The sequence below is a fragment of the Rhinoderma darwinii genome (assembly GCF_050947455.1).
Source record: "Rhinoderma darwinii isolate aRhiDar2 chromosome 11 unlocalized genomic scaffold, aRhiDar2.hap1 SUPER_11_unloc_1, whole genome shotgun sequence".
In the NCBI taxonomy this organism is placed as follows: domain Eukaryota; kingdom Metazoa; phylum Chordata; class Amphibia; order Anura; family Rhinodermatidae; genus Rhinoderma; species Rhinoderma darwinii.
Window position 1 is genome coordinate 10549 of NW_027461840.1, and position 25364 is coordinate 35912.

Genomic DNA, 25364 nt, shown 5'->3' on the forward strand with positions numbered 1-25364 from the left:
GTGGTAATATATACAGGGAGCAGTGTGTGTGGTAATATATACAGGGAGCAGCGTGTGTGGTAATATATACAGGGAGCAGCGTGTGTGGTAATATATACAGGGGGCAGCGTGTGTGGTAATATATACAGGGGGCAGCGTGTGTGGTAATATATACAGGGAGCAGTGTGTGTGGTAATATATACAGGGAGCAGTGTGTGTGGTAATATATACAGGGGGCAGCGTGTGTGGTAATATATACAGGGGGCAGCGTGTGTGGTAATATATACAGGGAGCAGTGTGTGTGGTAATATATACAGGGAGCAGTGTGTGTGGTAATATATACAGGGAGCAGTGTGTGTGGTAATATATACAGGGAGCAGCGTGTGTGGTAATATATACAGGGGGCAGCGTGTGTGGTAATATATACAGGGGGCAGCGTGTGTGGTAATATATACAGGGGGCAGCGTGTGTGGTAATATATACAGGGAGCAGCGTGTGTGGTAATATATACAGGGAGCAGTGTGTGTGGTAATATATACAGGGGGCAGTGTGTGTGGTAATATATACAGGGGGCAGCGTGTGTGGTAATATATACAGGGGGCAGTGTGTGTGGTAATATATACAGGGAGCAGTGTGTGTGGTAATATATACAGGGGGCAGTGTGTGTGGTAATATATACAGGGAGCAGCGTGTGTGGTAATATATACAGGGAGCAGTGTGTGTGGTAATATATACAGGGAGCAGTGTGTGTGGTAATATATACAGGGGCAGTGTGTGTGGTAATATATACAGGGGGCAGTGTGTGTGGTGATCTATACAGGGAGCAGTGTGTGGTAATATATACAGGGGGCAGTGTGTGTGGTAATATATACAGGGGGCAGTGTGTGTGGTAATATATACAGGGAGCAGTGTGTGTGGTAATATATACAGGGGGCAGCGTGTGTGGTAATATATACAGGGAGCAGCGTGTGTGGTAATATATACAGGGAGCAGTGTGTGTGGTAATATATACAGGGAGCAGTGTGTGTGGTAATATATACAGGGAGCAGTGTGTGTGGTAATATATACAGGGAGCAGCGTGTGTGGTAATATATACAGGGAGCAGTGTGTGTGGTAATATATACAGGGAGCAGTGTGTGTGGTAATATATACAGGGGGCAGTGTGTGTGGTAATATATACAGGGAGCAGTGTGTGTGGTAATATATACAGGGGGCAGTGTGTGTGGTAATATATACAGGGGGCAGTGTGTGTGGTGATATCTACAGGGTGCAGTGTGTGTGGTAATATATACAGGGGGCAGTGTGTGTGGTAATATATACAGGGGGCAGTGTGTGTGGTAATATATACAGGGAGCAGTGTGTGTGGTAATATATACAGGGGGCAGTGTGTGTGGTAATATATACAGGGAGCAGTGTGTGTGGTAATATATACAGGGAGCAGTGTGTGTGGTAATATATACAGGGAGCAGTGTGTGTGGTAATATATACAGGGAGCATTGTGTGTGGTAATATATACAGGGGGCAGTGTGTGTGGTAATATATACAGGGAGCAGTGTGTGTGGTAATATATACAGGGGGCAGTGTGTGTGGTAATATATACAGGGGGCAGCGTGTGTGGTAATATCTACAGGGAGCAGTGTGTGTGGTAATATATACAGGGAGCAGTGTGTGTGGTAATATATACAGGGGGCAGTGTGTATGGTAATATATACAGGGAGCAGTGTGTGTGGTAATATATACAGGGAGCAGTGTGTGTGGTAATATATACAGGGAGCAGTGTGTGTGGTAATATATACAGGGAGCAGTGTGTGTGGTAATATATACAGGGAGCAGTGTGTGTGGTAATATATACAGGGAGCAGTGTGTGTGGTAATATATACAGGGAGCAGTGTGTGTGGTAATATATACAGGGGGCAGTGTGTGTGGTAATATATACAGGGAGCAGTGTGTGTGGTAATATATACAGGGAGCAGTGTGTGTGGTAATATATACAGGGGGCAGTGTGTGTGGTAATATATACAGGGAGCATTGTGTGTGGTAATATATACAGGGGGCAGTGTGTGTGGTAATATATACAGGGAGCATTGTGTGTGGTAATATATACAGGGGGCAGTGTGTGTGGTAATATATACAGGGGGCAGTGTGTGTGGTAATATATACAGGGAGCATTGTGTGTGGTAATATATACAGGGGGCAGTGTGTGTGGTAATATATACAGGGAGCAGTGTGTGTGGTAATATATACAGGGGGCAGTGTGTGTGGTAATATATACAGGGAGCAGTGTGTGTGGTAATATATACAGGGAGCAGTGTGTGTGGTAATATATACAGGGAGCAGTGTGTGTGGTAATATATACAGGGGGCAGTGTGTGTGGTAATATATACAGGGGGCAGTGTGTGGTAATATATACAGGGGGCAGTGTGTGTGGTAATATATACAGGGAGCAGCGTGTGTGGTAATATATACAGGGAGCAGTGTGTGTGGTAATATATACAGGGAGCAGTGTGTGTGGTAATATATACAGGGAGCAGTGTGTGTGGTAATATATACAGGGGGCAGCGTGTGTGGTAATATATACAGGGGGCAGCGTGTGTGGTAATATATACAGGGGGCAGCGTGTGTGGTAATATATACAGGGAGCAGTGTGTGTGGTAATATATACAGGGAGCAGCGTGTGTGGTAATATATACAGGGAGCAGCGTGTGTGGTAATATATACAGGGGGCAGCGTGTGTGGTAATATATACAGGGGGCAGCGTGTGTGGTAATATATACAGGGAGCAGTGTGTGTGGTAATATATACAGGGAGCAGTGTGTGTGGTAATATATACAGGGGGCAGCGTGTGTGGTAATATATACAGGGGGCAGCGTGTGTGGTAATATATACAGGGAGCAGTGTGTGTGGTAATATATACAGGGAGCAGTGTGTGTGGTAATATATACAGGGAGCAGCGTGTGTGGTAATATATACAGGGGGCAGCGTGTGTGGTAATATATACAGGGGGCAGCGTGTGTGGTAATATATACAGGGAGCAGTGTGTGTGGTAATATATACAGGGAGCAGTGTGTGTGGTAATATATACAGGGAGCAGTGTGTGTGGTAATATATACAGGGAGCAGCGTGTGTGGTAATATATACAGGGGGCAGCGTGTGTGGTAATATATACAGGGAGCAGCGTGTGTGGTAATATATACAGGGAGCAGTGTGTGTGTGGTAATATATACAGGGAGCAGTGTGTGGTAATATATACAGGGAGCAGTGTGTGTGGTAATATATACAGGGGGCAGCGTGTGTGGTAATATATACAGGGAGCAGTGTGTGTGGTAATATATACAGGGGGCAGCGTGTGTGGTAATATATACAGGGGGCAGCGTGTGTGGTAATATATACAGGGAGCAGCGTGTGTGGTAATATATACAGGGGGCAGCGTGTGTGGTAATATATACAGGGAGCAGTGTGTGTGGTAATATATACAGGGGGCAGTGTGTGTGGTAATATATACAGGGGGCAGCGTGTGTGGTAATATATACAGGGGGCAGTGTGTGTGGTAATATATACAGGGGGCAGTGTGTGTGGTAATATATACAGGGAGCAGCGTGTGTGGTAATATATACAGGGGGCAGTGTGTGTGGTAATATATACAGGGAGCAGTGTGTGTGGTAATATATACAGGGAGCAGTGTGTGTGGTAATATATACAGGGAGCAGTGTGTGTGGTAATATATACAGGGGGCATTGTGTGTGGTAATATATACAGGGAGCAGTGTGTGTGGTAATATATACAGGGAGCAGTGTGTGTGGTAATATATACAGGGAGCAGTGTGTGTGGTAATATATACAGGGAGCAGTGTGTGTGGTAATATATACAGGGAGCAGTGTGTGTGGTAATATATACAGGGAGCAGTGTGTGTGGTAATATATACAGGGAGCAGCGTGTGTGGTAATATATACAGGGGGCAGCGTGTGTGGTAATATATACAGGGAGCAGCGTGTGTGGTAATATATACAGGGGGCAGCGTGTGTGGTAATATATACAGGGAGCAGTGTGTGTGGTAATATATACAGGGGGCAGTGTGTGTGGTAATATATACAGGGAGCAGTGTGTGGTAATATATACAGGGAGCATTGTGTGTGGTAATATATACAGGGGGCAGTGTGTGTGGTAATATATACAGGGGGCAGTGTGTGTGGTAATATATACAGGGGGCAGTGTGTGTGGTAATATATACAGGTGGCAGTGTGTGTGGTAATATATACAGGGGGCAGTGTGTGTGGTAATATATACAGGGGGCAGTGTGTGTGGTAATATATACAGGGGGCAGTGTGTGTGGTAATATATACAGGGGGCAGTGTGTGTGGTAATATATACAGGGGGCAGTGTGTGGGGTAATATATACAGGGAGCAGTGTGTGTGGTAATATATACAGGGAGCAGTGTGTGGTAATATATACAGGGAGCAGCGTGTGTGGTAATATATACAGGGGGCAGCGTGTGTGGTAATATATACAGGGGGCAGTGTGTGTGGTAATATATACAGGGAGCAGTGTGTGGTAATATATACAGGGAGCAGCGTGTGTGGTAATATATACAGGGAGCAGTGTATTGCACAATCTACAGGGAGCAGCGTGGCACCATCTACTGGAGGCAGTGGGGAGCACCATTTACAAGGGCTCTAGGTGTGGCTCTATCTACGCTGGTTTTTACACTACCAGTAGTGGTCAGAACATATTACCTAGACACTACAACCCCCTGTAGATAGAACAACCCCCTCCCAGTAGATAGCACCGCCCTCCCTGTAGATTGCACACCCCTGTAGCACCATTTTCCCTCTTTTTAGGAGCGGAATCCGCAACCACAACGTCCGCAATGCTCATGCCAGGGACTCCACTCTTAGAGGGCACCCCTGACATCACCATCACTGCCGCCGCTCTAGCTGGGGATTCCACTCCTAGCAGCACTGTATGTCCCTCTATCTGCAGGGAGTGGGGGTGCTATCTACAGGGGGTTGTGGTGCTGCTGCTATCTACATGGGGTGGTGCTATCTACAGGTAGGGATGGCTCTTTCTGGGGGGTGGGGCACTATATGTGGGGTAGCACTATCTACATGAGCACTGTGGCACTATATATGTGGGCACTATATATGTGGGCACTATGGCACTTTATATGTGGGCACTATGGCACTTTATATGTGGCACTGTGGCACTGTTAGGAAACGTCCGTCGCTTCTGGGTGGCCCTGGTTTGAATTGCAGAGCCAATCTGTTTTCTCTGCCTGCAGCCTCAGGGCCAAGGGTGGAGTATTTGAGTCTGCTCAGTTTCTTGTTTTTTGTTTGTGATTTTCTTGTGAATGCAGGTTACTGATCAAGCTCCTGGCTACACCCTGAATTACCTTGTCTACTTGGACTGTTTGAACTCGACTTCGGCTTTGTCTTTGGATTTTCCCTCTGTTTACTTATTTGGATATTCTGCTCACAGCTGGTTTCGACCTCTGCAATTCCTGGTATACTTCTGTTTTGCGATTTGGACATTTAGTCTCTCCTGGTTTGAACTCTGCTAGTTACCCCTCTGGCTGTCTGGTTATCCAATCTGTTATTGCCTGAAGTTGCACCTCCTGTTCAACAACTAATTCTGTTAAAGCAACCTGGGTTCTATGCAGCCAAATCCAACCCACCTTGCGGCTGGCAACGGTGAAGACCATAGAGTAGCCTTAGACTCTGCTGACCAGAGTGGTGACGGACTTGGCGTAGCTGATTTACATGTACACTTGATCTGGACAGTCTCCAGCTGCCTTTGGGGAATTGCTCATATAGCAATTCCATAAACGGTCACTCCGTTGCTCTAGTAGTTATTACTTGAGAGGCACTATGTGGGCACTGTGGCACTATGTGGGCACTGGCACTATGTGGGTGCTATGTACAGTGGGCACTGTGGCACTATATACATGGGCACTGTCGTATTTTCAGTGGGTCTGGACAAAAAAAACTGACAAATTAAATACATTTTTTTAACGGCCATTAAAAACAGACGGACTGGAAATGGACGAAAATTTGGAGACACTGATGCAAAACGGCCTTGAAAAATGAATCCGTTTTTAATGGCCATTTGTATTTTACTGTTGTGTGAATAATACTAACCCCAAATATTACCCATAACCCCGTAATTTTAATACTATCCCTAAATACTGACCCTAAGCTTGTCATTTTAATACTAACTCTAATAATAACCCCAAATACTAACTATATAACCCCCCTAATACTATTACTAAACCCAAATTTAAACCCTAACCCTGTAATTCAAATACTAACCCCAAATATTAACCCTTCAAAATACTCCTACGTTGAGCCTCTTCGTGTTCTGAATGTGAAGAGGCTGCACCTACAACCATCATGATCCACTGATCGGAGTGTTCATAGGAGTTCAACGTGTCCTCTTTGGGCAGTGACACGGATGTGTTTGTTTCTTTCAGGCTTCGTGTGGCCATTATTCAGTGATTTACTAGGAATAAATAGGATTATATCAACTGATCATCTTTTAGTCCTTTAGACCTGTCTCTTGTGTGGCTTCGTTCTGCTGGTCAGTCCTATGTATTGGAGCTCTCAGTCTGAAGGTTTGGTCCTCCTGGCGTCACTGAGGAGCAGGACATGGCGACTGCGCTGTATTCACTGGAGGGTTTACATAGGTCCATCCTACTAGAATGCTACACACCAGGATAATTGTATATCTGAGCTCTACCTTTACACACAAGGATAATCTAGTATTAGAGCCGACTGGGTAATGATCTGATCTCACCATCATGGCTATTTCCATGTACAGGTTACGGATACAATGCTATAGGTGGATCACAGTCTCAAGAGGGACCCAGGAGTTTCTATAGAGTGGGGCATAAAAGGTCCCTTATGGTTATGGAGGGAGGGGAACGATCATGGAATGATCCTGGAGCATTGACCTCATGACTGTGCCTGTGGATAGACCTGATTCATTCATTAGAGCTTTATGATGAGCCTGTGGTGGACATTGTTCTTGTTCTATGATTTCCAGGTGTGCGCTTGTCAGGTCCGGGCCACCGGTAAGATGTACGCCTGCAAACGGCTGGAGAAGAAGCGCATCAAAAAGAGAAAAGGAGAATCAATGGCACTGAATGAGAAGCAGATCCTAGAGAAAGTCACCAGCAGATTTGTGGTAAGAGCCTGTGTGTGTCCTCCAGTAGAGCCAGGTGTTGTGTCACAGGATCCAGGTATACACAGAGTCCACCCTCCTCATCCTCAGCACTGATAAAGCAGTGTTCTATGTGTATGACACCTACTGGGACCTCTGGTAATTGCAGGGGGCTCTCTAGTGGGTCACACAATGTTCTAATCCTGCGATCAGTATAAACATGGTAAGGTAGCCATCATAACTATGGTTGTATCTCCATTCTACACAAGGTGAACCTAGCATACGCCTATGAGACAAAGGACGCTCTGTGCCTGGTGCTAACCCTGATGAATGGGGGGGATCTAAAATTTCACATTTATAACATGGGGAATCCAGGATTTCAGGAGCAGAGAGCTTCCTTCTATGCAGCGGAAATACTGTGTGGCCTTGGCGACCTTCATCAGGAGTGCATTGTGTACCGGTGAGTCCGCCATTAAAGCGGTATTAGTGAGTGAACGTCATGTGTGAGCGATGTGGGGTGATGCTCTGAACTATATTCTTCTGTTTTATTAGAGATCTGAAGCCAGAGAACATCCTCTTGGACGATTACGGTGAGGACATGGGATGTGGTGTGGGATGGGGAGTGTATGATGTTGTGTTTAGACAGGTGTATGAGGTGATCCTGGGGGTGTAGGGGGGCTGTATGTAAATACAGTATCAGTACCGTGAACCAGTAGGTAGTATTAACCTATACCCTTCTGGTCTTCAGGTCCTGCCATTTTAGTGGGATCTGCTTACAATATAATATCTAAGGTACCTGCAGACCCGAAGTCCTTCACCCATTAATACAGCTACCCGCTCACCCATCCCCAGCTGTAGAAATAACATGCCAAGCCATATGGGAAGCGGGTTGGGGTGACCACTCTCATAGGGCATGTTAATGTCCAGATTTAAGGGTATGCTGGTTCTTATAGATGTTATACGTGGATGTCCGGACTAGCCACAAGTCTCATTGACCTGTTGAGACAATTAGCGTTGATGTAGAGCTGGCAATGGATCAGAAAGCTTCACTCAATGCAGGGATCGATCTTTGGCTTGTCCATGGACTCTTGACATGGGGTGCTCTTTTATTGCTTTCTTTGCCCTCATATTGATGCTGCTTATACTGAGATATGTGCAGAATATTGTGACAGATTGGATCCAGAGTAATAGCGCAGTATTGGGCGGACTGTGAGAAGTGTGAGTGATACATGCAGTATTAAACCATAGACATTTCTCAGGATAAGAAAACGTCTCCAATAGTGACAAGGTTAGGAATAATTAAATTAGATATATCTGGCAGATCCAACAACAGTCTAATATGTGTAAGACCCAACTGTACCCCCAGGTGTCTGGAGGGGCACGGAGGTGTCTGGAGGGGCACGGAGGTGTCTGGAGGGGGCACAGAGGCGTCTGGAGGGGGCACTGTGGTGTCTGGAGGGGGCACTGTGGTGTCTGGAGGGGCACGGAGGTGTCTGGAGGGGCACGGAGGTGTCTGGAGGGGGCACAGAGGCGTCTGGAGGGGGCACAGAGGCGTCTGGTGGTGACACTGTGGTGTCTGGAGGGGGCACGGTGGTGTCTGGAGGGGGCACGGTGGTGTCTGGAGGGGGCACGGTGGTGTCTGGGGGGGGCACGGTGGCGTCTGGAGGGGGCACGGAGGCGTCTGCAGGGGGCACGGAGGCGTCTGGAGGGGGCACGAAGGCGTCTGAGGAGGCACGGAGGCGTCTGGAGGGGCACCGAGGCGTCTGGAGGGGGGACAAAGGCGTCTGGAGAGGCACGGAGGGGTATTTTCCTTCTAGATCTGTCCTTCCATATTGTTATGTGCTCCTCCTTGTAGACCAGTCCTCTGCCTTCTACATTACTTTGTGGAGATTCCTCCTTACATGTAATCTCCTGATACCTCCCACATGTAATCTCCTGTCCACAACCTGTCCCCTCCACACATCTCTACCCTAATCTCCTGATACCTCCTCACATGTAATCTCCTGTCCACAACCTGTCCTCTCCATACATCTCTACCCTAATCTCCTGATACCTCCCACATGTAATCTCCTGCCCACAACCTGTCCCCTCCATACATCTCTACCCTAATCTCCTGATACCTCCCACATGTAATCTCCTGCCCACAACCTGTCCCCTCCATACATCTCTACCCTAATCTCCTGATACCTCCCCACATGTAATCTCCTGTCCACAACCTGTCCTCTCCATACATCTCTACCCTAATCTCCTGATACCCCCCACATGTAATCTCCTGCCCACAACCTGTCCCCTCCATACACCTCTACCCTAATCTCCTGATACCCCCTCACATGTAATCTCCTGTCCACAACCTGTCCTCTCCATACATCTCTACCCTAATCTCCTGATACCTCCCACATGTAATCTCCTGCCCACAACCTGTCCCCTCCATACACCTCTACCCTAATCTCCTGATACCCCCTCACATGTAATCTCCTGTCCACAACCTGTCCTCTCCATACATCTCTACCCTAATCTCCTGATACCTCCCACATGTAATCTCCTGCCCACAACCTGTCCCCTCCATACATCTCTACCCTAATCTCCTGATACCCCCTCACATGTAATCTCCTGTCCACAACCTGTCCTCTCCATACATCTCTACCCTAATCTCCTGATACCTCCCCACATGTAATCTCCTGTCCACAACCTGTCCTCTCCATACATCTCTACCCTAATCTCCTGATACCCCCTACATGTAATCTCCTGCCCACAACCTGTCCCCTCCATACACCTCTACCCTAATCTCCTGATACCCCCTCACATGTAATCTCCTGTCCACAACCTGTCCCCTCCATACATCTCTACCCTAATCTCCTGATACCTCCCACATGTAATCTCCTGTCCACAACCTGTCCTCTCCATACATCTCTACCCTAATCTCCTGATACCTCCCACATGTAATCTCCTGCCCACAACCTGTCCCCTCCATACACCTCTACCCTAATCTCCTGATACCCCCTCACATGTAATCTCCTGTCCACAACCTGTCCTCTCCATACATCTCTACCCTAATCTCCTGATACCTCCTCACATGTAATCTCCTGTCCCCTCCATACATCCCTACCCTAATCTCCTGATACCTCCCCACATGTAATCTCCTGTCCACAACCTGTCCCCTCCATACATCTCTACCCTAATCTCCTGATACCTCCTCACATGTAATCTCCTGTCCACAACCTGTCCTCTCCATACATCTCTACCCTAATCTCCTGATACCTCCCACATGTAATCTCCTGTCCACAACCTGTCCTCTCCATACATCTCTACCCTAATCTCCTGATACCTGCTTACATGTAATCTCCTGTCCACAACCTGTCCTCTTCATACATCTCTACCCTAATCTCCTGATACCCCCCACATGTAATCTCCCGTCCACAACCTGTCCTCTCCATACATCTCTACCCTAATCTCCTGATTCCTCCTCACATGTAATCTCCTGTCCACAACCTGTCCTCTCCATACATCTCTACCCTAATCTCCTGATACCTCCTCACATGTAATCTCCTGTCCACAACCTGTCCCCTCCATACATCTCTACCCTAATCTCCTGATTCCTCCTCACATGTAATCTCCTGTCCACAACCTGTCCTCTCCATACATCTCTACTCTAATCTCCTGATACCTCCTCACATGTAATCTCCTGTCCACAACCTGTCCCCTCCATACATCTCTACCCTAATCTCCTGATATCCCCCACATGTAATCTCCTGTCCACAACCTGTCCTCTCCATACATCTCTACCCTAATCTCCTGATTCCTCCTCACATGTAATCTCCTGTCCACAACCTGTCCCCTCCATACATCTCTACCCTAATCTCCTGATTCCTCCTCACATGTAATCTCCTGTCCACAACCTGTCCCCTCCATACATCTCTACCCTAATCTCCTGATTCCTCCTCACATGTAATCTCCTGTACACAACCTGTCCTCTCTATACATCTCTACCCTAATCTCCGGATACCTCCTCACATGTAATCTCCTGTCCACAACCTGTCCTCTCCATACATCTCTACCCTAATCTCCTGATACCTCCTCACATGTAATCTCCTGTCCCCTCCATACATCCCTACCCTAATCTCCTGATACCTCCCACATGTAATCTCCTGTCCACAACCTGTCCTCTCCATACATCTCTACCCTAATCTCCTGATACCCTCACATGTAATCTCCTGTCCACAACCTGTCCCCTCCATACATCTCTACCCTAATCTCCTGATACCTCTCCACATGTAATCTCCTGTCCACAACCTGTCCTCTCCATACATCTCTACCCTAATCTCCTGATACCTCCCCACATGTAATCTCCTGTCCACAACCTGTCCTCTCCATACATCTCTACCCTAATCTCCTGATACCTCCTCACATGTTATCTCCTGTCCACAACCTGTCCCCTCCATACATCTCTACCCTAATCTCCTGATACCTCCTCACATGTAATCTCCTGTTCACAACCTGTCCTCTCCATACATCTCTACCCTAATCTCCTGATATCTCCCACATGTAATCTCCTGCCCACAACCTGTCCCCTCCATACATCTCTACCCTAATCTCCTGATACCTCCTCACATGTAATCTCCTGTCCACAACCTGTCCTCTCCATACATCTCTACCCTAATCTCCTGATACCTCCTCACATGTAATCTCCTGTCCACAACCTGTCCCCTCCATACATCTCTACCCTAATCTCCTGATACCTCCTCACATGTAATCTCCTGTCCACAACCTGTCCTCTCCATACATCTCTACCCTAATCTCCTGATTCCTCCTCACATGTAATCTCCTGTCCACAACCTGTCCCCTCCATACATCTCTACCCTAATCTCCTGATACCTCCCCACATGTAATCTCCTGTCCACAACCTGTCCTCTCCATACATCTCTACCCTAATCTCCTGATACCCCCCACATGTAATCTCCTGCCCACAACCTGTCCCCTCCATACACCTCTACCCTAATCTCCTGATACCCCCTCACATGTAATCTCCTGTCCACAACCTGTCCTCTCCATACATCTCTACCCTAATCTCCTGATACCTCCCACATGTAATCTCCTGCCCACAACCTGTCCCCTCCATACACCTCTACCCTAATCTCCTGATACCCCCTCACATGTAATCTCCTGTCCACAACCTGTCCTCTCCATACATCTCTACCCTAATCTCCTGATACCTCCCACATGTAATCTCCTGCCCACAACCTGTCCCCTCCATACATCTCTACCCTAATCTCCTGATACCCCCTCACATGTAATCTCCTGTCCACAACCTGTCCTCTCCATACATCTCTACCCTAATCTCCTGATACCTCCCCACATGTAATCTCCTGTCCACAACCTGTCCTCTCCATACATCTCTACCCTAATCTCCTGATACCCCCTACATGTAATCTCCTGCCCACAACCTGTCCCCTCCATACACCTCTACCCTAATCTCCTGATACCCCCTCACATGTAATCTCCTGTCCACAACCTGTCCCCTCCATACATCTCTACCCTAATCTCCTGATACCTCCCACATGTAATCTCCTGTCCACAACCTGTCCTCTCCATACATCTCTACCCTAATCTCCTGATACCTCCCACATGTAATCTCCTGCCCACAACCTGTCCCCTCCATACACCTCTACCCTAATCTCCTGATACCCCCTCACATGTAATCTCCTGTCCACAACCTGTCCTCTCCATACATCTCTACCCTAATCTCCTGATACCTCCTCACATGTAATCTCCTGTCCCCTCCATACATCCCTACCCTAATCTCCTGATACCTCCCCACATGTAATCTCCTGTCCACAACCTGTCCCCTCCATACATCTCTACCCTAATCTCCTGATACCTCCTCACATGTAATCTCCTGTCCACAACCTGTCCTCTCCATACATCTCTACCCTAATCTCCTGATACCTCCCACATGTAATCTCCTGTCCACAACCTGTCCTCTCCATACATCTCTACCCTAATCTCCTGATACCTGCTTACATGTAATCTCCTGTCCACAACCTGTCCTCTTCATACATCTCTACCCTAATCTCCTGATACCCCCCACATGTAATCTCCCGTCCACAACCTGTCCTCTCCATACATCTCTACCCTAATCTCCTGATTCCTCCTCACATGTAATCTCCTGTCCACAACCTGTCCTCTCCATACATCTCTACCCTAATCTCCTGATACCTCCTCACATGTAATCTCCTGTCCACAACCTGTCCCCTCCATACATCTCTACCCTAATCTCCTGATTCCTCCTCACATGTAATCTCCTGTCCACAACCTGTCCTCTCCATACATCTCTACTCTAATCTCCTGATACCTCCTCACATGTAATCTCCTGTCCACAACCTGTCCCCTCCATACATCTCTACCCTAATCTCCTGATATCCCCCACATGTAATCTCCTGTCCACAACCTGTCCTCTCCATACATCTCTACCCTAATCTCCTGATTCCTCCTCACATGTAATCTCCTGTCCACAACCTGTCCCCTCCATACATCTCTACCCTAATCTCCTGATTCCTCCTCACATGTAATCTCCTGTCCACAACCTGTCCTCTCCATACATCTCTACCCTAATCTCCGGATACCTCCTCACATGTAATCTCCTGTCCACAACCTGTCCTCTCCATACATCTCTACCCTAATCTCCTGATACCTCCTCACATGTAATCTCCTGTCCACAACCTGTCCCCTCCATACATCTCTACCCTAATCTCCTGATACCTCCTCACATGTAATCTCCTGTCCACAACCTGTCCTCTCCATACATCTCTACCCTAATCTCCTGATTCCTCCTCACATGTAATCTCCTGTCCACAACCTGTCCTCTCCATACATCTCTACCTTAATCTCCTGATACCTCCTCACATGTAATCTCCTGTCCACAACCTGTCCCCTCCATACATCTCTACCCTAATCTCCTGATTCCTCCTCACATGTAATCTCCTGTCCACAACCTGTCCTCTCCATACATCTCTACCCTAATCTCCTGATTCCTCCTCACATGTAATCTCCTGTCCACAACCTGTCCCCTCCATACATCTCTACCCTAATCTCCTGATTCCTCCTCACATGTAATCTCCTGTACACAACCTGTCCTCTCCATACATCTCTACCCTAATCTCCGGATACCTCCTCACATGTAATCTCCTGTCCACAACCTGTCCTCTCCATACATCTCTACCCTAATCTCCTGATACCTCCTCACATGTAATCTCCTGTCCCCTCCATACATCCCTACCCTAATCTCCTGATACCTCCCACATGTAATCTCCTGTCCACAACCTGTCCTCTCCATACATCTCTACCCTAATCTCCTGATACCCTCACATGTAATCTCCTGTCCACAACCTGTCCCCTCCATACATCTCTACCCTAATCTCCTGATATCCCCCACATGTAATCTCCTGTCCACAACCTGTCCTCTCCATACATCTCTACCCTAATCTCCTGATTCCTCCTCACATGTAATCTCCTGTCCACAACATGTCCTCTCCATACATCTCTACCCTAATCTCCTGATACCTCGTCACATGTAATCTCCTGCCTACCACCTGTCCTCTCCATACATCTCTACCCTAATCTCCTGATACCTCCTCACATGTAATCTCCTGTCCACAACCTGTCCTCTCCATACATCTCTACCCTAATCTCCTGATTCCTCCTCACATGTAATCTCCTGTCCACAACCTGTCCCCTCCATACATCTCTACCCTAATCTCCTAAAACCTCCTCACATGTAATCTCCTGTCCACAACCTGTCCTCTTCATACATCTCTACCCTAATCTCCTGATACCTGCTTACATGTAATCTCCTGTCCACAACCTGTCCTCTCCATACATCTCTACCCTAATCTCCTGATACCTGCTAACATGTAATCTCCTGTCCACAACCTGTCCTCTCCATACATCTCTACCCTAATCTCCTGATTCCTCCTCACATGTAATCTCCTGTCCACAACCTGTCCTCCCCATACATCTCTACCCTAATCTCCTGATACCTCCTCACATGTAATCTCCTGTCCACAACCTGTCCCCTCCATACATCTCTACCCTAATCTCCTGATTCCTCCTCACATGTAATCTCCTGTCCACAACCTGTCCCCTCCATACATCTCTACCCTAATCTCCTGATTCCTCCTCACATGTAATCTCCTGTCCACAACCTGTCCTCTCCATACATCTCTACCCTAATCTCCTGATTCCTCCTCACATGTAATCTCCTGTCCACAACCTGTCCTCTCCATACATCTCTACCTTAATCTCCTGATACCCCCACACATGTAATCTCCTGTCCACAACCTGTCCTCTCCATACATCTCTACCCTAATCTCCTGATTCCTCCTCACATGTAATCTCCTGTCCACAACCTGTCCTCTCCATACATCTCTACCCTAATCTCCTGATTCCTCCTCACATGTAATCTCCTGTCCACAACCTGTCCCCTCCATACATCTCTACCCTAATATCCTGATTCCTCCTCACATGTAATCTCCTGTCCACAACCTGTCCCCTCCATCAATCTCTACCCTAATATCCTGATTCCTCCTCACATGTAATCTCCTGTCCACAACCTGTCCCCTCCATACATCTCTACCCTAATCTCCTGATTCCTCCTCACATGTAATCTCCTGTCCACAACCTGTCCTCTCCATACATCTCTACCCTAATCTCCTGATTCCTCCTCACATGTAATCTGCTGTCCACAACCTGTCCCCTCCATACATCTCTACCCTACTCTCCTGATTCCTCCTCACATGTAATCTCCTGTCCACAACCTGTCCTCTCCATACATCTCTACCCTAATCTCCGGATACCTCCTCACATGTAATCTCCTGTCCACAACCTGTCCTCTCCATACATCTCTACCCTAATCTCCTGATACCTCCTCACATGTAATCTCCTGTCCACAACCTGTCCCCTCCATACATCTCTACCCTAATCTCCTGATACCTCCTCACATGTAATCTCCTGTCCACAACCTGTCCTCTCCATACATCTCTACCCTAATCTCCTGATTCCTCCTCACATGTAATCTCCTGTCCACAACCTGTCCCCTCCATACATCTCTACCCTAATCTCCTGATACCTCCTCACATGTAATCTCCTGTCCACAACCTGCCCTCTTCATACATCTCTACCCTAATCTCCTGATACCTGCTTACATGTAATCTCCTGTCCACAACCTGTCCTCTTCATACATCTCTACCCTAATCTCCTGATACCCCCCACATGTAATCTCCCGTCCACAACCTGTCCTCTCCATACATCTCTACCCTAATCTCCTGATTCCTCCTCACATGTAATCTCCTGTCCACAACCTGTCCTCTCCATACATCTCTACCCTAATCTCCTGATACCTCCTCACATGTAATCTCCTGTCCACAACCTGTCCCCTCCATACATCTCTACCCTAATCTCCTGATTCCTCCTCACATGTAATCTCCTGTCCACAACCTGTCCTCTCCATACATCTCTACTCTAATCTCCTGATACCTCCTCACATGTAATCTCCTGTCCACAACCTGTCCCCTCCATACATCTCTACCCTAATCTCCTGATATCCCCCACATGTAATCTCCTGTCCACAACCTGTCCTCTCCATACATCTCTACCCTAATCTCCTGATTCCTCCTCACATGTAATCTCCTGTCCACAACCTGTCCCCTCCATACATCTCTACCCTAATCTCCTGATTCCTCCTCACATGTAATCTCCTGTCCACAACCTGTCCTCTCCATACATCTCTACCCTAATCTCCGGATACCTCCTCACATGTAATCTCCTGTCCACAACCTGTCCTCTCCATACATCTCTACCCTAATCTCCTGATACCTCCTCACATGTAATCTCCTGTCCACAACCTGTCCCCTCCATACATCTCTACCCTAATCTCCTGATACCTCCTCACATGTAATCTCCTGTCCACAACCTGTCCTCTCCATACATCTCTACCCTAATCTCCTGATTCCTCCTCACATGTAATCTCCTGTCCACAACCTGTCCTCTCCATACATCTCTACCTTAATCTCCTGATACCTCCTCACATGTAATCTCCTGTCCACAACCTGTCCCCTCCATACATCTCTACCCTAATCTCCTGATTCCTCCTCACATGTAATCTCCTGTCCACAACCTGTCCTCTCCATACATCTCTACCCTAATCTCCTGATTCCTCCTCACATGTAATCTCCTGTCCACAACCTGTCCTCTCCATACATCTCTACCCTAATCTCCTGATTCCTCCTCACATGTAATCTCCTGTCCACAACCTGTCCCCTCCATACATCTCTACCCTAATCTCCTGATTCCTCCTCACATGTAATCTCCTGTACACAACCTGTCCTCTCCATACATCTCTACCCTAATCTCCGGATACCTCCTCACATGTAATCTCCTGTCCACAACCTGTCCTCTCCATACATCTCTACCCTAATCTCCTGATACCTCCTCACATGTAATCTCCTGTCCCCTCCATACATCCCTACCCTAATCTCCTGATACCTCCCACATGTAATCTCCTGTCCACAACCTGTCCTCTCCTTACATCTCTACCCTAATCTCCTGATACCCTCACATGTAATCTCCTGTCCACAACCTGTCCCCTCCATACATCTCTACCCTAATCTCCTGATACCTCTCCACATGTAATCTCCTGTCCACAACCTGTCCTCTCCATACATCTCTACCCTAATCTCCTGATACCTCCCCACATGTAATCTCCTGTCCACAACCTGTCCTCTCCATACATCTCTACCCTAATCTCCTGATACCTCCTCACATGTAATCTCCTGTCCACAACCTGTCCCCTCCATACATCTCTACCCTAATCTCCTGATACCTCCTCACATGTAATCTCCTGTCCACAACCTGTCCTCTCCATACATCTCTACCCTAATCTCCTGATATCTCCCACATGTAATCTCCTGCCCACAACCTGTCCCCTCCATACATCTCTACCCTAATCTCCTGATACCTCCTCACATGTAATCTCCTGTCCACAACCTGTCCTCTCCATACATCTCTACCCTAATCTCCTGATACCTCCCACATGTAATCTCCTGTCCATAACCTGTCCTCTCCATACATCTCTACCCTAATCTCCTGATTCCTCCTCACATGTAATCTCCTGTCCACAACCTGTCCCCTCCATACATCTCTACCCTAATCTCCTGATTCCTCCTCACATGTAATCTCCTGTCCACAACCTGTCCTCTCCATACATCTCTACCCTAATCTCCGGATACCTCCTCACATGTAATCTCCTGTCCACAACCTGTCCTCTCCATACATCTCTACCCTAATCTCCTGATACCTCCTCACATGTAATCTCCTGTCCACAACCTGTCCCCTCCATACATCTCTACCCTAATCTCCTGATACCTCCTCACATGTAATCTCCTGTCCACAACCTGTCCTCTCCATACATCTCTACCCTAATCTCCTGATTCCTCCTCACATGTAATCTCCTGTCCACAACCTGTCCTCTCCATACATCTCTACCTTAATCTCCTGATACCTCCTCACATGTAATCTCCTGTCCACAACCTGTCCCCTCCATACATCTCTACCCTAATCTCCTGATTCCTCCTCACATGTAATCTCCTGTCCACAACCTGTCCTCTCCATACATCTCTACCCTAATCTCCTGATTCCTCCTCACATGTAATCTCCTGTCCACAACCTGTCCTCTCCATACATCTCTACCCTAATCTCCTGATTCCTCCTCACATGTAATCTCCTGTCCACAACCTGTCCCCTCCATACATCTCTACCCTAATCTCCTGATTCCTCCTCACATGTAATCTCCTGTACACAACCTGTCCTCTCCATACATCTCTACCCTAATCTCCGGATACCTCCTCACATGTAATCTCCTGTCCACAACCTGTCCTCTCCATACATCTCTACCCTAATCTCCTGATACCTCCTCACATGTAATCTCCTGTCCCCTCCATACATCCCTACCCTAATCTCCTGATACCTCCCACATGTAATCTCCTGTCCACAACCTGTCCTCTCCATACATCTCTACCCTAATCTCCTGATACCCTCACATGTAATCTCCTGTCCACAACCTGTCCCCTCCATACATCTCTACCCTAATCTCCTGATACCTCTCCACATGTAATCTCCTGTCCACAACCTGTCCTCTCCATACATCTCTACCCTAATCTCCTGATACCTCCCCACATGTAATCTCCTGTCCACAACTTGTCCTCTCCATACATCTCTACCCTAATCTCCTGATACCTCCTCACATGTTATCTCCTGTCCACAACCTGTCCCCTCCATACATCTCTACCCTAATCTCCTGATACCTCCTCACATGTAATCTCCTGTTCACAACCTGTCCTCTCCATACATCTCTACCCTAATCTCCTGATATCTCCCACATGTAATCTCCTGCCCACAACCTGTCCCCTCCATACATCTCTACCCTAATCTCCTGATACCTCCTCACATGTAATCTCCTGTCCACAACCTGTCCTCTCCATACATCTCTACCCTAATCTCCTGATACCTCCCACATGTAATCTCCTGTCCATAACCTGTCCTCTCCATACATCTCTACCCTAATCTCCTGATACCTCCTCACATGTAATCTCCTGTCCACAACCTGTCCTCTCCATACATCTCTACCCTAATCTCCTGATTCCTCCTCACATGTAATCTCCTGTCCACAACATGTCCTCTCCATACATCTCTACCCTAATCTCCTGATACCTGCTTACATGTAATCTCCTGTCCACAACCTGTCCTCTCCATACATCTCTACCCTAATCTCCTGATACCTGCTAACATGTAATCTCCTGTCCACAACCTGTCCTCTCCATACATCTCTACCCTAATCTCCTGATTCCTCCTCACATGTAATCTCCTGTCCACAACCTGTCCTCCCCATACATCTCTACCCTAATCTCCTGATACCTCCTCACATGTAATCTCCTGTCCACAACCTGTCCCCTCCATACATCTCTACCCTAATCTCCTGATTCCTCCTCACATGTAATCTCCTGTCCACAACCTGTCCCCTCCATACATCTCTACCCTAATCTCCTGATTCCTCCTCACATGTAATCTCCTGTCCACAACCTGTCCTCTCCATACATCTCTACCCTAATCTCCTGATTCCTCCTCACATGTAATCTCCTGTCCACAACCTGTCCTCTCCATACATCTCTACCTTAATCTCCTGATACCCCCACACATGTAATCTCCTGTCCACAACCTGTCCTCTCCATACATCTCTACCCTAATCTCCTGATTCCTCCTCACATGTAATCTCCTGTCCACAACCTGTCCTCTCCATACATCTCTACCCTAATCTCCTGATTCCTCCTCACATGTAATCTCCTGTCCACAACCTGTCCCCTCCATACATCTCTACCCTAATATCCTGATTCCTCCTCACATGTAATCTCCTGTCCACAACCTGTCCCCTCCATCAATCTCTACCCTAATATCCTGATTCCTCCTCACATGTAATCTCCTGTCCACAACCTGTCCCCTCCATACATCTCTACCCTAATCTCCTGATTCCTCCTCACATGTAATCTCCTGTCCACAACCTGTCCTCTCCATACATCTCTACCCTAATCTCCTGATTCCTCCTCACATGTAATCTCCTGTCCACAACCTGTCCCCTCCATACATCTCTACCCTACTCTCCTGATTCCTCCTCACATGTAATCTCCTGTCCACAACTTGTCCTCTCCATACATCTCTACCCTAATCTCCGGATACCTCCTCACATGTAATCTCCTGTCCACAACCTGTCCTCTCCATACATCTCTACCCTAATCTCCTGATACCTCCCACATGTAATCTCCTGTCCACAACCTGTCCTCTCCATACATCTCTACCCTAATCTCCTGATACCTCTCCACATGTAATCTCCTGTCCACAACCTGTCCTTTCCATACATCTCTACCCTAATCTCCTGATACCTCCTCACATGTAATCTCCTGTCCACAACCTGTCCTCTCCATACACCTCTACCCTAATCTCCTGATTCCTCCTCACATGTAATCTGTCCACAACCTGTCCTCTCCATACATCTCTACCCTAATCTCCTGATACCCTCACATGTAATCTCCTGTCCACAGCCTGTCCTCTCCATACATCTCTACCCTAATCTCCTGATACCCCCCACATGTAATCTCCTGTCCACAACTTGTCCTCTCCATACATCTCTACCCTAATCTCCTGATACCTCCTCACATGTAATCTCCTGTCCACAACCTGTCCTCTCCATACATCTCTACCCTAATCTCCTGATACCTCCTCACATGTAATCTCCTGCCTACCACCTGTCCTCTCCATACATCTCTACCCTAATCTTCTGATACCTCCTCACATGTAATGTCCTGTCCACAACCTGTCCCCTCCATACATCTCTGCCCTAATCTCCTGATACCTCCTCACATGTAATCTCCTGTCCACAACCTGTCCTCTCCATACATCTCTACCCTAATCTCCTGATACCTCCTCACATGTAATCTCCTGTCCACAACTTGTCCTCTCTATACATCTCTACCCTAATCTCCTGATACCTCCCACATGTAATCTCCTGTCCACAACCTGTCCTCTCCATACATCTCTACCCTAATCTCCTGATACCCCCACACATGTAATCTCCTGTCCACAACCTGCCCTCTCCATACATCTCTACCCCAATCTCCTGATACCTCCACACATGTAATCTCCTGTCCACAACCTGTCCTCTCCATACATCTCTACCCTAATCTCCTGATACCCCTCACATGTAATCTCCTGTCCACAACATGTCCCCTCCATAATCTCTACCCTAATCTCCTGATACCTCCTCACATGTAATCTGTCCACAACCTGTCCTCTCCATACATCTCTACCCTAATCTCCTGATACCTCCCACATGTAATCTCCTGTCCACAACCTGTCCTCTCCATACATCTCTACCCTAATCTCCTGATACCTCTCCACATGTAATCTCCAGTCCACAACCTGTCCTCTCCATACATCTCTACCCTAATCTCCTGATACCTCTCCACATGTAATCTCCTGTCCACAACCTGTCCCCTCCATACATCCCTATTCTAATCTCCTGATAACTCTCCACATGTAATCTCCTGTCCACAACCTGTCCTCTCCATACATCTCTACCCTAATCTCCTGATACCTCTCCACATGTAATCTCTAGTCCACAACCTGTCCTCTCCATACATCTCTACCCTAATCTCCTGATACCTCCCCACATGTAATCTCCTGTCCACAACCTGTCCTCTCCATACATCTCTACTCTAATATCCTGATACCTCCTCACATGTAATCTCCTGTCCACAACCTGCCCTCTCCATACATCTCTACCCTAATCTCCTGATACCTCCACACATGTAATCTCCTGTCCACAACCTGTCCTCTCCATACATCTCTACCCTAATCTCCTGATACCCCTCACATGTAATCTCCTGTCCACAACCTGTCCCCTCCATAAACTCTACCCTAATCTCCTGATACCTCCTCACATGTAATCTGTCCACAACCTGTCCTCTCCATACATCTCTACCCTAATCTCCTGATACCTCCCACATGTAATCTCCCGTCCACAACCTGTCCTCTCCATACATCTCTACCCTAATCTCCTGATACCTCCTCACATGTAATCTCCTGTCCCCTCCATACATCCCTACCCTAATCTCCTGATACCTCCCACATGTAATCTCCTGTCCACAACCTGTCCTCTCCATACATCTCTACCCTAATCTCCTGATACCCTCACATGTAATCTCCTGTCCACAACCTGTCCCCTCCATACATCTCTACCCTAATCTCCTGATACCTCTCCACATGTAATCTCCTGTCCACAACCTGTCCTCTCCATACATCTCTACCCTAATCTCCTGATACCTCCTCACATGTAATCTCCTGTCCACAACCTGTCCCCTCCATACATCTCTACCCTAATCTCCTGATACCTCCTCACATGTAATCTCCTGTCCACAACCTGTCCTCTCCATACATCTCTACCCTAATCTCCTGATATCTCCCACATGTAATCTCCTGTCCACAACCTGTCCTCTCCATACATCTCTACCCTAATCTCCTGATACCTCCCACATGTAATCTCCTGTCCATAACCTGTCCTCTCCATACATCTCTACCCTAATCTCCTGATACCTCCTCACATGTAATCTCCTGTCCACAACCTGTCCTCTCCATACATCTCTACCCTAATCTCCTGATTCCTCCTCACATGTAATCTCCTGTCCACAACATGTCCTCTCCATACATCTCTACCCTAATCTCCTGATACCTCCTCACATGTAATCTCCTGCCTACCACCTGTCCTCTCCATACATCTCTACCCTAATCTCCTGATACCTCCTTACATGTAATCTCCTGTCCACAACCTGTCCTCTCCATACATCTCTACCCTAATCTCCTGATTCCTCCTCACATGTAATCTCCTGTCCACAACCTGTCCCCTCCATACATCTCTACCCTAATCTCCTGATACCTCCTCACATGTAATCTCCTGTCCACAACCTGTCCTCTTCATACATCTCTACCCTAATCTCCTGATACCTGCTTACATGTAATCTCCTGTCCACAACCTGTCCTCTCCATACATCTCTACCCTAATCTCCTGATACCTGCTAACATGTAATCTCCTGTCCACAACCTGTCCTCTTCATACATCTCTACCCTAATCTCCTGATACCCCCCACATGTAATCTCCCGTCCACAACCTGTCCTCTCCATACATCTCTACCCTAATCTCCTGATTCCTCCTCACATGTAATCTCCTGTCCACAACCTGTCCTCCCCATACATCTCTACCCTAATCTCCTGATACCTCCTCACATGTAATCTCCTGTCCACAACCTGTCCCCTCCATACATCTCTACCCTAATCTCCTGATTCCTCCTCACATGTAATCTCCTGTCCACAACCTGTCCCCTTCATACATCTCTACCCTAATCTCCTGATTCCTCCTCACATGTAATCTCCTGTCCACAACCTGTCCTCTCCATACATCTCTACCCTAATCTCCTGATTCCTCCTCTCATCTAATCTCCTGTTCACAACCTGTCCTCTCCATACATCTCTACCTTAATCTCCTGATACCCCCACACATGTAATCTCCTGTCCACAACCTGTCCTCTCCATACATCTCTACCCTAATCTCCTGATTCCTCCTCACATGTAATCTCCTGTCCACAACCTGTCCTCTCCATACATCTCTACCCTAATCTCCTGATTCCTCCTCACATGTAATCTCCTGTCCACAACCTGTCCCCTCCACACATCTCTACCCTAATCTCCTGATTCCTCCTCACATGTAATCTCCTGTCCACAACCTGTCCCCTCCATACATCTCTACCCTAATATCCTGATTCCTCCTCACATGTAATCTCCTGTCCACAACCTGTCCCCTCCATACATCTCTACCCTAATCTCCTGATTCCTCCTCACATGTAATCTCCTGTCCACAACCTGTCCTCTCCATACATCTCTACCCTAATCTCCTGATTCCTCCTCACATGTAATCTCCTGTCCACAACCTGTCCCCTCCATACATCTCTACCCTACTCTCCTGATTCCTCCTCACATGTAATCTCCTGTCCACAACTTGTCCTCTCCATACATCTCTACCCTAATCTCCGGATACCTCCTCACATGTAATCTCCTGTCCACAACCTGTCCTCTCCATACATCTCTACCCTAATCTCCTGATACCTCCCACATGTAATCTCCTGTCCACAACCTGTCCTCTCCATACATCTCTACCCTAATCTCCTGATACCTCTCCACATGTAATCTCCTGTCCACAACCTGTCCTTTCCATACATCTCTACCCTAATCTCCTGATACCTCCTCACATGTAATCTGTCCACAACCTGTCCTCTCCATACATCTCTACCCCAATCTCCTGATACCCTCACATGTAATCTCCTGTCCACAACCTGTCCTCTCCATACATCTCTACCCTAATCTCCTGATACCTCCTCACATGTAATCTCCTGTCCACAACATGTCCTCTCCATACATCTCTACCCTAATCTCCTGATACCTCCCCACATGTAATCTCCTGTCCACAACCTGTCCCCTCCATACATCTCTACCCTAATCTCCTGATACCTCCTCACATGTAATCTCCTGTCCACAACTTGTCCTCTCTATACATCTCTACCCTAATCTCCTGATACCTCCCACA

The 25364-nt window shown here is 47.4% G+C and overlaps 1 protein-coding gene across 2 annotated transcripts in view; it reads left to right on the top strand.

The window, feature by feature from the left end:
* Positions 1 to 7018: 7018 nt before the first annotated feature.
* The window catches only part of GRK5 (G protein-coupled receptor kinase 5), a 101191-nt gene continuing 82845 nt past the window's right edge, over positions 7019 to 25364 (top strand). The window contains exons 1-3 of one of the 2 annotated variants that reach the window (XM_075847739.1): positions 7019 to 7156; positions 7402 to 7592; positions 7685 to 7722. In XM_075847739.1, coding sequence (XP_075703854.1) covers positions 7049 to 7156; positions 7402 to 7592; positions 7685 to 7722 — 337 coding nt within the window. In that variant the 5' untranslated portion in view covers positions 7019 to 7048. The remainder of the gene's footprint in view (positions 7157 to 7401; positions 7593 to 7684; positions 7723 to 25364) is intronic. The other variant, XM_075847738.1, reaches the window with a different exon arrangement.